At 37.5% G+C, this 19,117-nt stretch overlaps 1 protein-coding gene across 1 annotated transcript in view; it reads right to left on the reverse strand.

Annotated features, from left to right (window-relative positions):
- Positions 1-18,142, reverse strand: part of ARHGEF38 (Rho guanine nucleotide exchange factor 38) — a 29,642-nt gene extending 11,500 nt beyond the window's left edge. Inside the window, exons 1-6 of the mRNA XM_053461522.1 lie at positions 17,794-18,142; positions 8,475-8,662; positions 8,063-8,186; positions 7,056-7,203; positions 2,362-2,379; positions 323-522 (exon numbers count right to left, since the gene is read on the reverse strand). Of these exons, the coding sequence (XP_053317497.1) occupies positions 323-522; positions 2,362-2,379; positions 7,056-7,203; positions 8,063-8,186; positions 8,475-8,662; positions 17,794-17,995 (880 nt within the window). The 5' untranslated portion in view covers positions 17,996-18,142. The remainder of the gene's footprint in view (positions 1-322; positions 523-2,361; positions 2,380-7,055; positions 7,204-8,062; positions 8,187-8,474; positions 8,663-17,793) is intronic.
- Positions 18,143-19,117: the final 975 nt, after the last annotated feature.

The raw sequence follows: 19,117 nt of genomic DNA on the forward strand, positions 1-19,117 counted from the left end.
GTGGTGTTACTGTAGAGCAGGGGACGTCACACAAAATATCACATGACTGCCAACAATGGCAGCCTCCAAGTCTACAGATAAAGGAAGTTTGTTGGAACAAAAGGTTTTTGTTCATTCTAGACTACTATACCCTTAAAGTTGGTGAAGTGCAATCCCTCTAAAAAACATAAATCGCCTACAATAAACTGTTGTATCCAAGAGGTAAATGACACCACCGTGAATTGTGTGTTTTCATAATATAATCCTTTCAATGCCATCGAGTTAATCAAATAATTCCGTTCCAATAAATATACGTTTCTAGTTGCATCCTGTATACCAGTACCTAGATCTTTCCGCCTTTTCAGTTCATTGATGTTGACATTAATCTCTTTGACTGCGTTGTATGCATCTTGTAGTGTCCTGTAGTCCGGGTGACATGGAGGAGTGGAGTTTAGCAGCTCGCATAGCAACAGAGGGTATTTCATCACTCTTTGAATTGGCTTAATCATCAGCGAGCCCATGTCCAACAGGTTTGGTTTCCCTCTGGAAGGCACAGATAACAAACACTGTACTGTGGACATTGTTAAATAGGTTTACACCAATAATAGTAATTAAAATCTCAATTTACATCACATAGTCTAAAAAGAGGGTAAAAAAACTAAGAATTAAATGTCATTGTCTAAAAGTCTTTGACTCCAGTAAAAAATGTGGTGGATATTATATATATATATATATATATATATATATATATATACATATATTTTACATAAAAAAATCACCTTGTCTTTTTTAGATGTAGACTAGGAGAAAACATTTTAACGAAAGATAAGGAGCAACTTTGGTAAAGATGGTAGCTTTATTCTCTAATTGGGTAAATATAATAGATCAGAAACATTCAAGACTCTTTAAATAGAGACCAGCACAGAGCTAGTTCAGCAAGTATGTGCGTTTGTATGTCGCCAGTAGGTCTAAGCCACCACTTGGTGTCTCCAGACTCTTTGAGTTCTCCAGGCTCCTGCTTGCTAATGGAACAATACACAGTGAAGAGGATAGAGCTTATGAAGGGTTAGCAAACAAGACTATTTCCTGAACAGGTTGCTTTTCTACTGGGCAAACATACAAACTAAATACAACCTTAACTGATCTGAACATAATGAATATTTGTTTGAAGGGTCTTATTCCTTCACACTCAAATAAAACCTTATTAAAAAAAATAAGTAAAACAAAGGCAATGATTGGTACTGTTCTGATCATTTATCTGGAGTTGAATGTATCATTCAATAAAAAAATAACTATTTATGAAGTCTTGCTGGTGTATTATCTTAGATTTATAATACAGAAGAAGATTACTTCATGGACACAGATGTTTGTTATATGATTACAGAATTTCACTAGATACAAATCAATTCACCTGGACTTAGCATTACTCAGGTATAACCACAGGGAATATTTTAGTTTACAAGGTATAAAGGAGTCGTATGTAAACTCAAGGGTGAGTAATCTGAGTGGGTGAAAGGTTAACAGGTGTCTCAATAGTATAAAATCCCAGTGAAAATCTAAGGCTACCACACCTCATTTTCAGTATCCTGCACTAATGGAAGAATATACAGTATACCGTGGATCTGCTTTAAGTTGTCTTGTAGGACCTTTGGAGCTGGATGGACGTTAGGGTGGGTGTATGATTAGAAAAAAAGTTTAACGGACAGACATGTTTTTTATTAAGTGTTCAGGGAGAAACATAGTGAATAATAACAAACAAAAAATAACTGTCAGGCGCTGGGTAGACTCCCTCCCTTATGAGATGGGAACAGCCATGCTAGTAGTTCAGGGTCAAGTAACTTTGTATCATGCGATAGCCCACATCCTGGATACATTGCCCAGTGTGCTACTCAAATGACGTGTGAGCTGAATGCTGGTAGTTCAGGGTCCCATGGCCCCTCTTGAGCATCTGCTTCCCAGATGCGCCTCCTAATGATGCTGGGTGCTGCAATGGCTCTATTATCCACTAAAACACTTGGGGCCCTCAGAGCTCATAGGCCACTAGGCACTTGCTTAGCGAGTCTAATGGATAATCCATTGCTGTCCACGTGAGACATCATGTAACATAAGGATGTTTACGGATTTTAAACTTCCCAAGACTCTTGGGTGCATCCGTTAATTTAGTTTAAATATTATTTTACCAAAAACAAGAGACCACCTCCCTTAGTGGAAGTGAACAGGTTATTGATATTACAAATATTTTCAGTCCTAAAAAAAAAAAAAATTGGGGTAAACTGTACCCAGGAAAATAAGTGTTTCGCTTAACCAAAAGGTTGTATAAAGGGCAGTCAGCAAAAATGATCAAATATAAAAACAAACACATAAAATGAAAATAATACTTACTGATCTTCATATATTTTTCTGTGATGGGGGAAAAAACAAAAAAGGGAGATAAGTGAATGAACAGAACAGACGACAAAGCCTTGTAACTACATGAACAAACAATTGTAATTAAACTTGAGTGTTATGACAGATATGAAATCATAAACAATATAATTGTATTTTATAGTCTGTAATCAGAAAACTGTAAATGTTATATAACCCTGCACATAAATGAGTGTATTCAGAGTATATCTGATCAACGTTCACCTTCATATAATATAAAAAGTCATTCTTTTGTGGTCTATAAATACTGTGGGGGTGGTGATGATGATGATGAACAACACGTTAAACTATATGGTAACATTAAAAGGAAAGAAGGACACTCCAGCCATCAGGCCTGGACTAGCCATCTGACACACCGGCAAATGCCTAGCGGGCCCCTGGCCAGCAGCGTAACACACTCACCCGATTTGCCATTCAAGCCTGCACGCTACATGTCCATAAAAATGTAGTGTGCGGCCATACATATCCGGATATCAGCCATACATTAAAGTGCCAGGGCCAGTTATTGCCCGTCTGGGCCTGCCAGCCATCATATGCACTTTAATACATTTAATACATTGTAGGAGAAAGTTAGATTATACCCACAGGGCACCCTAATTGTTCTTATGAATACATACAGTATTTTCACAATTTGTTTGTGAACGTTAGAAAGATCAGATTTACGATATGTTAGTGCAAATACAAACATAAAATGACAGGGTCGGTATGTAAACAGGGCTACTCAGACAGCTCAGTTGAATCACCTACTAACCATTGCACCTGAGCCCATTATAGTTTGGTGAGACGTTGTTTATTTTCCATTAATTGGTTGGAAGAGTTTGTCTAGAGCCGAATCTTACAGCCTCCAACATCACAAGTAATTCCAAGTTAAAAGTGCGTAGATATGTCAGTGGGTTTCATTAAGAATTGAAGATAAACATATGGTAGGTATATATCAGCATTACTGTATGTAAGATCATACATTGGAGGCCTGGCAAAATTAAAAGGTACTGCACTAACCTGCCAAGTAGTAAATGCCCAAAGCCACAAAAAGCTTATTAGGGTTACGTATTTCCTATGCTCCCCCTTTCAAGACAGCTATAACCCTAACATGTTTAGAACATGTATCAACACCACTTAAACAAGACAAAGACCTTAGAACACGCTCACCATATTTTTGAAATGTAATCAGTTGAGGTTGTTCATATATAAACACTACCATTTAAAAGTTTGGGGTCACTTTGTAGCTGCGCTGTGCCATTGGAACACTGCAGTGATGGGAGTGATAAAGGGCTTCTGTACGCCTATGAAGATATTCCATTAGAAATCAGCCGTTTCCATCTACAATCATGGTTAACAACATTAATAACGTCTACTGTATTTCTGGTCCATTCGATGTTATTATAATTGGCAAAATTTGCTTCTCTTTCAAACAAGGACGTCTCTAAAGGACCCCAAACTTTTCAATGGTAATATATATTTATATACATATAGGTAATAGTAGGCATTATTAAACACTCATCTACATTCACCATACAAGCCAGAAGACTTGCTCTTCCCACAGAAGTCTCGTAGTTCTACCACCACTGCAAGGAATACTGGGCAGGCATAGGCAAGCAAGGTTAACAATGATCACTTTTTTGCCTCTATATCCACTTTATATATGGATCCCTTTAGAGCATATATTGTAATATCGCTGGTGATAAATGTAACCTACATTCTCTTATTGTTACTTGTAAATGTAACCTTTGTAAAGGTTTTTATTTGGAATCAACTGGAATGGAGCCCATTAAGAAAAGGAAAACATCTTAGCCTGTCTGATGTCTGACTTCTCCCAGGCTGCAGAAGAAATTAGAAGTATTTAAAAAGATAATAAAACGTATAGTTAGAAAAAGAATGACACGGCATCTCGTGACACGTGTTGTAGTCAGAAAATAAAATGTGAATATTGTGGTTATGCCTCATAATGATAATAAGTGGCTCAAAGGAGGGGATACAGTATAACAAAACGAAATACTGGAAAATTAAATGAATTAAGAAAACAACTCGCTGCCAATCCCAATGTAATAAAAGCACTTAAAAAGCCCAATATGGTTTCTGGATGGTAGAACAAATTATTATGTAAAACAGAACATAGTAGCTTGGGTAAACTCAATGTATTTTGAGGAAAGAAAAAGAAATATATTCATAATAAAAAAATAAAATAAAAAAACAAAACTTGTAATATCTGAGATATAAAAGTTATTTAAAATTATCTTTTTGCCCCTATACAGTATCACTGATGTTATTTTAAAGTGTAGTATTATAATAAATAGGCTGCTGGGGAGGGTTATGTTACTAGTCACTATGGTAAATCTATTTAAAGTGATTTAAAGGAAAAGGAAAGCTGATTTTGAAATACAATTCAATTCTAGGGGAAAAAACAAACCTGGGACAAATGTCCTCAAAATGGGGACACCTGTTTATCCTAAGCTTGGGAAGGTCTATTGCTTGTTCTGATGAAAACAATAATCTTCAGATGTCTTCATTGTAGTTTACTAAATCATATCATATATTTCTTTGCTTTTCCTAGGAATACAATACCAATAGACATTCCCATAAACTCCTTTGACTTATCTTCAATCACGGCTTAAAAAGCCCTAAAACCCTTAAAAGCCCTAAAACATTCTATCCTGAATAACCATTTTTAGCATCTGTTGAACAGACCGCACAAAGCCACATTCAGTATCATTAATGCTCTCGTATTCTTTGATTCCAATACCAACTGGGCTGCGGTGTCAGAGAGAGAGAGAGAGGCACCTTGATATTCACAAAAGAGAAAGACAATTTTTAGTGTGTGAGAAAGCCAGGGCGACTCTTGTGATGTGGCTGGAATTAGCAGATTGTTTGCTTAGGGAAGATCTGTGCAGGCGGGCTGCTGATCAGCGTGTTTTCTGATAAACATAGGGAAGTTGTACATCAAAACACGCCAAGGTGTCTGTGTGTTGTCCTTGCAGGAAATACAAAAACCGTGTGAGCTTTGAAGTGAAGGTCATTATTTAAACCCCCTACAAGCATATAAATGAATCAATTGTTTCTCCGTTTAATTGGAATGATAATTAGCCACCATCTTAAAGGGATGAGAAAGACTAAATTTAAATACAAACTGTATCTATGTTCATCATCAAGAGGTGGATTTTTTTCTGAATGCCTACCAGGTTTTGAAGCCTCTACCATGGCATAGAGTGGGGTTGGTGGGACCATGGGCTTGTTTTGCCTACCAATGTTTTTTTTTAAATATGGGTTATTTAATGGCATAAAAACAGTAAACAATTCATTTTCAAACCTATTACCACTGTACGCATCCTGGTTTCTCATTACTATGGATTGTAGTTTCAAGTTGAAAGTTAAAAGTTAAAAATAACATATAATATCTTTCACAAAGATCACATTTACCAAAAGGATACCAATATTTCTTGATAATGATATTTGAAATTGTATCTCAGATAATGTCTGGTTATTAAGCAAAACAGGGACCCCCTTAACCCCATGGTGGGAAGGGAGAATATGACAGCTGGCCTAGGCCAGAGTTATGGGCATGCCAGTAGTTCTGCCATTTGGTGTGGGGGGTGACAATGTTGCAATTCTAGTGATTTGGGTGAAAGGAGGGATTTACCTCTTTCCCACCCAGCTACCTCTATATCTATGGGGTCGCTGCATTGTCATAAAAGGGTTAAGTTTTGCCTATGTATTCACTAGTAGTGCATAACACTAAAAATAAAACATTATATGACTTTAACAAATAAATCACTGTCAGAAATGAATGTGAAATACGGAGGATATCAGAAATCTACTTAATATGGGTTAAATTTCTTTATTAATCAGGCAATAAATGGCATAAACCCGTACGAGCCTCTGGAGCAGTTTATATGAAAATAAATTTGTCAGAGGCATATTATAATTTCCCCATTTATCTTTCCCTGGATTGTATTCAGTGCATTTAATGATCCTCTGAAACTGAACGTACTTCAATGAGACTTTATCCAATGCTATATGATGAAAACAGAAAAAACCTGGTGTGACATATTCTCACGGTACAAGAAAATCATAAATAATGATAATAATCATCATAATAATGTGCCATAGTTTTATTGCAATGTTTTAACTTTCTTAAGTAGAATAGTTCCTAATAAATAGTGAGAGGTTTTATATAAAAAAATGATTCTGGAACAAAGCTTGAAACATGGTCTTATCACTCATTTAAATGTTCCGGCTTGACAATTACATTGGTTGTTGTTCGATGACTTTCAAATTATACTTAACTCCAGTTAATTTATGTACTCATCAAATTCCATAACGATTGGCAACTTGGATATGATTGTATATTGTATCCTGAGCCGCATAGTGCAGAGAGCATCTCCTTGGTCTTGGTATAAGATCAACTAATAGTCCTTCCTTTTATCTACTCGCAATCAGCTGGTGTCACTTAGCATGAACATGTCATCCATAGATAACAGAACTCCTTTGCTACAGAGGTTCTAATCTCCTTTACCCTTAAACAAGGGAAGGGAAGTTGCTTTAACCCAATGAATCCCAAACAGCACAGAAGATTTTTTTACTTTTTCACCTCCGAGCACCTTGTGTGCTAGATCATCATATAAACACATAAGGGGAAAGAGATCTACTTTACTTACTTTAAAGCTTGGGTATATTGTTTTAAATACTGTTTCAGCTCTTGGTCCTTTTCATACAACTCCAACACAGTGTGCGCCTCATCGTGGTGATAACAGTAGATTTTATATACATCTTCCAGAGGGCACTTTATCTCCAGGAACAATTCCCCTAAAAAACGGAAAGATAAATACTTTTTTGTAGACAATAGCAGCTCTGATGAATCTAATACTTTTGTGCCTGTCAGCTTAGCTCTCCTGCAGCAGTCAGCTGCTGAATTCACACAAAATATTAATTAAGAAGAACATACAGTAGTGTTACTATGGAACGGTTTATAACTGAATCGTGTATAGGCCACAGTCATGGCATTATTGTGTACTTTGGCCTCTAAGGGCTTCTACAAACCCAGTGCATTCTAGGCTCTCCACGAATGCTAAAGTCCTTTGCACAGTCTACAATTCTTTGTCTTTACTAGATTTGGTAACTACACAAAGACTGGTGTATCCTGTTAACCAGGTGACTTGTGGGATAGTAAGAGCAAACTTTCTAACGTATCTATGGTAAAATGATTAATCAGTTCATGTTTTTAATTTTACAAATGACAAGTTTCAGCTCACTTATATATGGTAAATAACATTTCCCCTTTTCCACATATTTGCTAACTCTGCCATTATAAACAAACTTCCCCTTTTAAAGTGGTCCATATTCTGCCTACACTACCTAAAATGCATATATAACACGTATACCATAGAGAACAGTCATTGCTTTTATTGGCGGTACACTTGCCGTTAAATATCCGTTTAAAGTCCTAAAGAACCATTTGAAATTAGAGGACAATTGGAAGAGCAATTACAGAACTACTCATGATTCTTTAGCCTTGTGATCTTATAGTTCAAATTGCAGGTACATATAGGATCACATTCAACCCAAGACCTATTGGATTGTGAGGTTTTATATACATTGGAAAACGCTTTGTATGAGTTTTCATAGGGCAGCCTCGTCACTGATAAATATCAAACATCATACCTACCTATAACCTGGTGCTCTTGGTCAACATCTGTTGTGGCTTCTTCCAACAAAGACACCACCTTCGCCGATATCTGACAGACAGACTCAATGTTGATAAATAACGCATCCACATCAATTCGTTCAGACTGAGGAAAATATAAGAAAAGCAAACTAATGGAAAATGTGTTGCACTAGATGCTTTGTTAAAGGTTGCAAAAATCACACAAAAAAACATTAATTAGTAGAACATAACCAATATTTTGTATATCTTTTCATAGGTGCTCTTCCACTTCATGCTGAATCCACCATAGAAACAATAATCATGCAAATTAAATTTCATAATTAATTGTGTGCTAGGAAAACTTCACTGTAATGTAAAATAATGTTTTAGTAACCACCATTTGTAGAAAATAAAAAAAAGTTTAATAACTTACATGATGGTTTCGAAGTGGCTGGACAACTTCTCTAATGCAGAGCTCCAGGTCATTTAGAAAATCTTTTTCAGTCTGGATGAGCTCACTAATAATCTTTGCCCGCTTAGCCATTTTTCTAGTCCTTAGCTCTTCTGTGTCTTGCGTTGGCGATGTCGGGACTGATGCTGAAACATTTGGGGCCATCTTTTCTATTCAAAGTCATAGAGAAAATGTGTTACAAGGGGAAAATGTACGGGGAAACAAGGAAAATATGTAAGCATACCGAGCACCCTCATTTATGGGGGAGAGGGATTATTGACTAAATGTTACTTGGCTCTCATTGGAACCCAGATTGTTGAAGCAAGCAAGTATTGCTTCATTTATCACGGGAAAAAATAAGCATAGCTGTCCTTTCTAGTAAAATATTTCACTAGAAAAGTAAAAGTTTATTAGTTTACAGAGATTATAAAGCTAGTAGCCTCAAGTCTGTGTAGTTATGTATAATTAGCTAGAAACTGGCAGCATAGAACTCCATATCACATTGAGTTTGAACATACTGAGAAGTATACCCTCAGGTCAGGTGAGGTAAGATTTCCTACAAAGTACTATTCGCCTAGTATATTTTTTTTTTGGTACCCATGCAAAACAAACAGTTATTCTGATAATATGAACCAGCTAAAAATGAGAGAGAAGCTGCAGTTCACTGAAGACTTGAATCATGGAAAGTTAATTAGTGGAGTAGGAACACCACATAAAGAGCCACCAAATTATCATCGTAGATGGTGATATCGTCACTGATCATGTTCTGATACGATGCTTAGGGCATGCTTCTCCTTGTTTTCTGTGAATAGTAAAGTCACAGCAATAAGTCAACCCATCTGTTCTCAATGAAAACGATCTCTTCATGGACACAAAACATGGCTGTCAGCTGTTCTCTACAAAGTGAAAGACGCACTTGAGGTCCATGGTGAGCCTAATTCCTGTGTACCTCCTGTTTAACGTTATTGTCCCCAATATATACTGAAATTAAAGAATATAATTCCAAGGCTACACTCATCTGGAGGCAGGTTGTGAGTGAGAAGAAGGGGGGATATGGGTTTGGACAAACACTACTCCCCTCACAGGGGAATGAAGAGACTGACTTGGAGAGTTCTCAGGTATGCATGTTTCATGGATAGAATGACCTAGAAACAGTTCCAGTTGTGTATCAAACATGTTTATGGTGTAAACCATGTAACCGACCCATTGAGCAGCGGGATACCGGGAGGCCTAGGCCTAGTTCTAGGCCAGGATACATCACTGGGTCAAACCACAAAAAGCATTCCATTTTTGTAAAGTCGATAAAAACAATTTTAAAGCTTTGTACCAGAATTACTTTTTTTATACATAAGCTCTCTGTATTTTCCTGCGTCTGCTAATATTTGACATTACACCGTATCAGGAAAACACCTTAGCATTTTAGCTGCCGCGAAAAACAAACCAACCAAAAAGTCCCCAAGGCTTTAGGCCAAAATACAGTAATGCTGTAAGGCAACGCACTACAAAGGACATATTTACCAGCTTTAACTGTTTAACCAGTTTTATGATTGTCTTTCGCTAGCTTATGGATCATTAAAACATATTCCAAACGGTGACAACTGAATTAAAGAAACCGTGACTTTTTCTTAAACACCTATTTATTTTTGCATGTTATGTGCTAAATAATACTGTGCAGGGAATTTTAGATCCACATGATTTAATCCAGAAATGGCTGTTAGTAGTAATATGCCTCGGTAAATAGCCCTTAAAAACAATGGTTTAATAGTAGGTTGCTTGATGAAGAGCTGCACATTCAAATTTCACACCTCCTTCACAATAAGAGATTTGCATTATAAATACATGGCGCTGGTAGGTAATTTGCTAAAAACACCTGAGTCCTAGTAAAAGGGATATTTGTAGCTTGGAGACAAAGCTAAAGCTAGGGTTGCCGCCTAAACCGTACTTTACAGGCTGGACCAGGGCTGATTTTCAGTAGGGTCATGAAAGGTTAGTAACCAGGCCCAAACTTACCATTGGGTAAACTGGGCACTGCTTACTTACCTTCATTGCCGCTGGGGCAGCAGACCCTTTCTTTAGTATGAAGCTGCTGGTTAGATGCACAGCCACTGTAGCCACGTGCATCGTGCAGGCAGCGGCACATAGATACATGATCGCCCACTGGCCTTAAAGTCACAGGACCTATTTTAATCCTGTTGGTAACCATCGTTCTTTTACAGACAACCTGACATGGTCTGAGGTGGAAAAACATTTGTGTCTTTCCATGAAACCCAACAAGAGATTCAAGTGTGCTATTCAGAATGCATTAGACCTTAGTGTGGATAAGACCTATGCGAGCAAGTCGTGAACGCAGTAGGGAAGTGAATAACTACCCCAAATCAATTTTGTTTTAGAGGATGAGCAAATGTTGTGGACCAAAGATGTGGCACCTTATATAAGTAGCAATTCATCATTATAACCTCTACAATCCAGCTATGTACCCAGTGAGAAGAGACTCGTATTCTAAAGCATAATATTGGTGCATATTGTTGGAAAGGACTCAAGGGTGTTTTTACATTTCTTTCATACATTTTCTAAATATTTTTTATTGACTTTTTATTCATTTTAGAGCCTACTTTAGCATGTTAATCTACACCTTTCTATATGTAGTCCACAATGTATAACTATAGCCTTTGTCTTGGGGGTTTTTATGTTGATGTTTTCATACAACAATTGTTCCACGTTAATGGACCATACAGCCAAGAGGTCACAACAGACTGGAAGAGAATGGATGGGGTAAGGAAAGAGGTGTTGATAGTAGTAAGATATAGTAAAGAGAACGACAGGAGCTGGATAAATAACCAAACAAAAAGTCAAACAAAATAAGCATTTAATTAAAAGAAAGTAACAGCGATATGGTTCAATGAACAACATTAAATATGTCATTCATATGGATACACTAACCACTCTGGTCCAGGATCTGGAACTGAAATTAAATGTCTACTTTACTTATTTAGTGTCCTAAACTAAAATGTAGGATTTGGGAAAAGTGGCTGATCTGCTTTCAAAAGTTCACTTTTCTGCATGGCCTTATGTGTGCCAACTCTGACATCATCACCCTCATCATTCTGTTTCAAGTCAAAGAGGCTGCTTAATGCCAATAAACTGGGCTGGGAGTAATGAGGCAGGATGGAAGCATGACTGGCAGGAAGAGGGATGATGGATGAATCTGGGCAGCGAAAATCTTCACGTTAAAAAAAAGAAACAAGATTACAGGATATAATGTAATGCAAGAAACAAAGACCTATGAGATATTTGAGATGAAACAAAATTAGTGTCAATTATATGATATTTATCATATAATATTTATTATATGAAAATAATATATATAATACATATATATAGTGGGAACCTTTCACTCATTAAGCAGGGATACGTATAAATGCAGTTGAAAAAAAATCTAATTTCAAAGACAAGACTGTGCCTTACAAGTTTAAAAAATTGGATGTCAATATCAAGTTATCAAAGAAAATTGGTATTCAGCGCTAAGTACATCCATAAAGAAAGACATCTATATTGAAAGCTATTCGAACATAAAGGGCAATCATTTCAATTTTTCGAGAAGCTCCGGTTAATAAAAGTGGATAAAGTTAAAAGGATATCTCTTTTAGAGCCACAGGTAGATTCAAAGATTCCGAGGCTTTATCTTTTGTTTGATCTCAAAACACACCCAGAAATGCCAAACAAATAAAGCAGGGAACATCCAGATCAGCCGGAGAAAGACATTTAACCCTTTACGCTAGTGGGTAAGCAATGCGTTACAAACATAATCTACTTTGGGACTGAAGGCGTTAACAGGTTGTACTACACCTCCCAAAGGTCTTCAGTATTACTTGATCACAGTAGAAGCCTCGTGCATGCGCAGCTTTTACTAGGAAGTCAACATTTACATATAATTTAACTGATGGTGTTCTACCCGTATACCAGGCTATGTTGGGTGTCATACAAATAAATGTGTTTAATACACAATTACCACAACAATGATTCAATAATAGCACAAGATCTAAACATACCATTTAAAGGCAACTTTTTGGATTGGTTCTTTTTGTATTATTATGTGGCTACAATAAGCTTTTATTGATTTCTGTTGAGGGAACAGTATCTATTAAAAAAAAAAGTCCCAAGAAAGCTGGCAAACTTTGAAACTATGATGTCACTGTGCTGCAATGTTAATATTGAGTTTGCAACCAGTGCAAATATATGATGACATGACACTGATGGCCTGCGCTTTTCTTTACTGGCCCTAAACAGAGTCGATTTGGTTGATATAAAGCATTAATTAAGGGAAGGAAAAAGGTGGCACTCATTATGAAATCCTTTTTGGTAGTCTTAAAAACTTTAGTGACCTAGGAAGTGTTGGTACCCTAGGGTCGCTTCCGTTGGGGTCGAGTTGGGGTCATGTTTAGCGTGCTAACCCAGGGCATCTCAGGTAGACTTGATACACGCGCATAGTATAGTACTAAAGTTTAGGACTCCAGCTCACGCAATGAACAAGATTTTAGAGTGTTTTTTTTTTTACTACAGGACCCAAGTGCCAGATTTGGGCTGTCGCACCGATCTAAGAAACATAGGGTGCGAATGCTTGTATCATGGGTTCCTACAGACATTAAAGGGACCGTTTACTGTCCCCGACAGCCTCATTAAAGAAGACTGTATCAATTATAATATATGTAGAAATTCACTTATCGGGTGCAATGAGCTTATTGGACTTCCACAATTGGCCTATAAACAAATCACTCTACATGTTTGTTCCTGTTATTCAGAAACAGGAAGGAGTAAGGTAAGGCAATTCCACCATAGCCCTGTAATTTAAATGAGATCCCTGTTATATTTGCTCTAGTAAAATACCCATGGAGGATGCAATTGCTCTTCTTGGGAATGATACTCCATAGATAGTACATTAGACTGCTGTTTGCGGCAAATATACCTGACCAGTGATGTATCCCTGCCAAGCCTAGGGCAGCAGGTCCTGGGGGGGCAGTCCCCCTGGTACAAAACTTGGGGGCAGATCGTCCTCTAGGGTGATCAAATCCCCAGTGTCCTGTTGAACAATAGACTGGTTACAGGGGAGATCTTTGACTTACTCAACCGGCCTATTTCTCCTATAGAAGCTGAGCCAGCTCAGTACAGCCGCCATATACTTCATTGACGTCATATCTCGGGCCTCATTAATTAAAGGCGCACAGTGCGTTTTATTGTACTTTGGACACTGACCATTGAGGAAAAGGCAACCAGGGGGCATTACTGTTCCTGACAACACTAAGGGTTTTTACCTCAGGGGCCCAGTCTGCTACTCACTAGTCTAAACCAGACTCCCACTGTTTAGAAGGTCTCTTTCTGGTGACCCACATTGATTACTGATTTCCTTCCCCAAAGTAGTACGTATGTGAACAGCGTAGGAGGAGAACATGCCTGACCACCAGACACAATGTTATCTGCCAGCCGTATGTACACCTGAAAAAAGGTAGGGAACCAAAGGTAGACGTGAGCCAGGGCAGCTGCCCATTTTGCTTTGCATTACAGCCCTGGTTTTAATGCATTCATTTAGTTGTGCTAAAAGGTTTGATAGTTTAACTTAAGGTTTTGCCCATTTCCACCCTCTGGTGCCACTCATGTCCTATCCCATTTTTAACAACAGCATTTCTGCACCTCATAGTTTGCAAACTTAATGGATGACTTCCAAAGCTTTATTCCCGGGAAGCCCCCTGGCAGGACAAGGAATCTCCTTCACTTAATTCCATATATTCATCAGGGACTTCCACAAACCTTGTCCTGGACACTTCTTGTACTTATTCACCCCTGTTGTATGGCTTTGCAACCGCAAAATAATACAAAGCGGACACACACATTTTCTCTAAATGCATAAGATTAATAGCAATGCAAAGCAGGTATTAAAAGTACCCTGAGAATGTAAAACATATCAGCTCTGTGCAGCGTCAGCATTTTATTATTTAGCGGGTAGGTAATAAAAATCAGTAAATCATGAATGATAATGCTCATTCAGGCAAACTGCTGTAAAAGAGCCATAGGTAACATTACACAAAATATGGGAGATAAAGTGTGGTTTATGGCAGTGACGCAAGTCTGCCAACAGCCATAAAGGCATAGTTCCATAAGGCGCTAAGCAACATCATAAATTTCATGGATAGGAGGAATTCAATAATATAAAGCTGGAGACCATGACCCAGAGGTTTCGTTAATTGCATAGAAACTAAATTCTGGAAATAAAAGGAAAATTCTGTAAATGAACCCATGGGCGTTTCTTAGACTGTAAGCTTTATTGGGCATTTGGATCTCCTGTGGATATATATGTATTCATGTTATTTAACAGACTTAATATGTAGTATTATATGACTGCACATGTTGTACCCTTCCGTTCATTATACTATAAACAGCAAAGCACTAAGTACATGTAAATACGTCGAAGGGTTGGGCCTGATGGGCTTTATGTCTTTTCTCAACCCATTTAAAAATTAAAATTGCATTTATTTAGGATTTTTGTTTGACAGTCAGTGTAATTGTCTTGTAGAAATCTAATTTAAAAGTATGGGTTCATTCGACTTTATGGAAGATATGAATCCTGGAGTGGCAGCGCCAGCGATGTGTAATCAATTACCTGTCCTAAAGATGTCTTCTTTCTCCTCGTCTAACTCTTACGCTGTTTGAACCGATCAACAACAATGAGCATTTTAACAATAGAGCAGATAATCAAGATAATGGGAGGAATGATACTGCAGATCAAGAGAAAAGGAAGTCAAATGTTTTTTTCATGGTCTAGGTCAAGAAATTAAAGGGGTTGATAAAAGGTAAAAATCACAAGATAACCAGGAGCAATTACTGACACCATTCTGTATCCCTGACCCCCTGCGGTGGCATAGATCTCTCTAGCCCTCTGCAATGGCTAACATCTTAACAAATAGCTTGACAAGCAAAGGAGCCTTTCAGGAAAACACTACACTGTGACGAAGACAGCATGCCATCCCATGCACATCACGAAAGGATGAAAACAGAGGAGGACTTGTAATTCATTATAGAAATGCTTCCTATTACAGTGTTGTACAAGACTGATATATATATATATATATATATATATATATATATAGACATACATGCAGCAGGTAGGCATGTTCACCACAATGATCGATGTATTTATTTATGAATACATTTTTTAAAAAATGAGCTTTAAAGCGAGCAGAAGTCTATCTGTATATAATTTCCATATTTGTCCGATAACCAGCACATCATGCAAATCATCACATTTAGTCACTAGACATATCAGATCATTCCGACCTCCAATGCCTCTATTTTTGCAGGCTCGTTGTAGCTTTGCCTAGTTCTGCAGGGGGTTCATCTTAGTATTGACCCCAGTGACTAAGTAGATTAGACTGCCTACTGTTGGGGCATCCCGAAGAAGCCTTTAGAGTGAAGAATAAGGAACAGTTACCAATGTGCTCCCACACTAGTAACAATGCCTACAAGTGACGCATGTAACAAGCATTTACAGCGCATTTTATTATACTCTTTATGTAAAAAAATTTGATATATTACATTTTATAACCCAATCTTAATTTTAATTATAATTTCAATTTAGTCATTTTATTCCACTTTGCCGTCTCTACTATTTTGTCTCCTGGGCTGTACATTCACTTTGTTTAGTAATTGAACTTACACTATTCTGTTGCCATGAGTCTGATGAAGCCACCTGAGCTTAGATCTGTTACTAAGTAGGAAAAACAAGCCAGACTTCGGCTATCTTACAGTGGTTATGTGTAATTTGCAGCAGGAAGAGCTGCCCAGCCCTCTAGTTGGGTCTGATCAGCAATCCTATTACTGCACAAACATAAAAACGTGTTGGTTTTCTGACATGGAAACTTGCCTACAAAAAAAGGCCACGTAACACAGTAGTTGTTTTAAAAAAAAAAAAGCTGGGGGAAAAGATCCAGCACATGTTTAGGAAATATTTATCTATGAAACTTAGATTAACCCTTTCACGTAGTCAGCAGATAAACTAAAGAAAAGCAATGGAAACATCGGCAAACGTACATGTACTTTCACGTCATTTCATGGGTAAATCAAAAAGGTATATTGGAAAATCATGGATGTTTAAAAGTATATTTAAGTGCTTTTTTATTGTTGTTCTTAGGCTTGTATACAAGTCCCTTTTACAATGTGCCCACAAGTACTCCTACCAAACCAAAAGAACTGTTATATTAAATGTGGATAGCCAACACGTAGGCTCTAAAAATGTTGTTTAATTACGGCTTCTATTATCATCATCTAGCCTTTCGCCACCATGGTACTTCCAGAGAATTATAGGAAATGTCACTCAACAACAGCTTTCTGTTATTTGTAAGTATTACGAATACATAACTGTGCAAAGTAATGTTACTATAAAAAGGGTAAAATATTGCTTCAATGTCTCTCCTACTATGACATCATCTTCTGGCAAGATCAGTGTGAATGAATGTGTGAGTACTAGAATACTGAGCCTTAAGCATTCAGTTTCCTTGTCAGTGGATGGACTAATCTGCAAAGCTAAAAAACTGTTTTTCTATATGAACTAAAGAGTGTTTTTTTCAATTAAGCAGCAGAAAAAAGAAAATGATTACTAGTATAAAGTATAATAAAGTATACTAATTACCAAGGATAAGACCTTTTATACCATATTACCAGTTTGGCTTTATATATATATATATATATCCTTTAGTCAATTACAATGTGTTCAAGGTTAGGTTTTGAGGACTACAATATGCACAGGATAATATATGTCAAAATGGGAAGAATATGGAAGTTTTACAAGAGATAATGCACTGATAGGAAATAATATTTGTGCGCCTCTGTTCTTAAGGGGTAATGGATTGATGTGACAGCCTTCCAGCAAAGGAAGTATAAGCTAATAAGGTTGAGAATCTAAAAAAGGTGTCTTAAGTGTCCTGCATAAGCCAAGGCCACATAGCCTTTCTGAAGAATATCCATATAGAAAGGTTTTAAAATTAGATGTGTTATGAAGAGGACCATATTTATCAAAGCAAGGCTGGGGTAATTCTGGGGCACAGCGATAAATTTCGAAACAGTCTTTATGGAATCTATTGAAATTTTCATACAGATTGCTTCACATCAATTTTTAAGAATTTTAAGTGTGAAGTGGAGAATACCTTTGGAACCTTATTAATACTTCTGAATTAACGGCCCCTAGTGTGCAACACAAAATAAACTTCTGAAAGTTCTTCAGACAAATTTGTACTTCATGTCCAATTGCACTCACCTTTCAGTTTCTGGTTATACTCTGTCCTATCGGACTGACTCCTGCGCAGTGTGCCAGTGGTTCCAGAGTCCCCATTGGTAGTGGGCTCCACGATGGTGTCCGTCTTCCTCCTCTCTAACATGTACAATCTGCTCTTCAAAAAGGTCAGATTCTTCTTCTTGACACCTACAGTGTCTTTTCCTCCTGGTTCCTTGGCATCCATAGCAAGTCATTCAATATACAAGTATTTTCTTCGGTTTCCCACTGTTGTATTATTCTAATCCCAGGACACAGCACTGGAATGATTCAGCTCTCCCTTCAACAGATCAGCTGTGGCCGCGTTAGTAACCTGGCTAAGACAGACACCTGTACAGCTCCGAGCTCCTCCCCTATGAAGTCATGTTACAGTGTACCTGAGGGCTTGTCACCTGAGATTCTTGCTGCGCTGGCAGGCACAGGAAAACCGGCTGCTTGTAACCCATGTTAAACTTACCCTCCTGAGGCAGAGGTGTCCTTTCCTTTAACTACTTCAGTGATCGGGAAGCCTACACATAGCCTGACCCTTCAGTAATGAGGGGAGGATACGTCTCTACACAGGGCTTTTGTTACCCTTTTCCTATTGTTAAGATGGGAAAAAAAGCCATTTAGAGCTAGTGCCGAAGCCGATCTGAAGAATATGTGTTAACGCATTAAACTTCATTATTTGGAAATTCATTCCAAAAGTTTCTCACTTTAGCTTTGTATGCTAATACGCAAGGCTGCCCCTTGCCAAGTTGATAGTATGCAATCTTCATTTCAATTTCCTTGCCTGATGAAAGGATGGCTAATGACTAAAGCTAACAAACCAAGCCCTGACACAACCCCCACAGCATTATTATCCTTCTGGGTAAAGGGCTGTTTAAGGAATTCTCATAAACTTAGTTGCTAGGGTCAGTTTGCTGCTGGGCAAAGACATTACGGCACATCAGTAGGTGTCCATTGTATAACGTGGGGCTATCAGTGAATCTGACAGGGAAGATCTAAAGCACTGCATTTTTACAGGGATATCACAGGTTTTTTTTACCCCTTTTGCAACATTATTATCCTAGCACCTTTATTTTATGTGTACTTTATTGTATGTGCATATCACTTAAGTGACGTAACACATCACTTAGTCGCTTACTCACTACAACAACAATACAAACAAAATTAGTCTGAAAACTTTGTTAGGCAATTAATGTTTTGTGTGTTTTTTTAACATTTTTAATATTATCTTGCTTAATCTCATCAACTGCACCTGACAAATTTATAGTATATGGTAATTAAAATAATTGAGTTAAGAGGTACATATGTATATTGAAGCCTC

Source organism: Spea bombifrons, chromosome 1 (genome assembly GCF_027358695.1).
Source record: "Spea bombifrons isolate aSpeBom1 chromosome 1, aSpeBom1.2.pri, whole genome shotgun sequence".
Taxonomy (NCBI): domain Eukaryota; kingdom Metazoa; phylum Chordata; class Amphibia; order Anura; family Pelobatidae; genus Spea; species Spea bombifrons.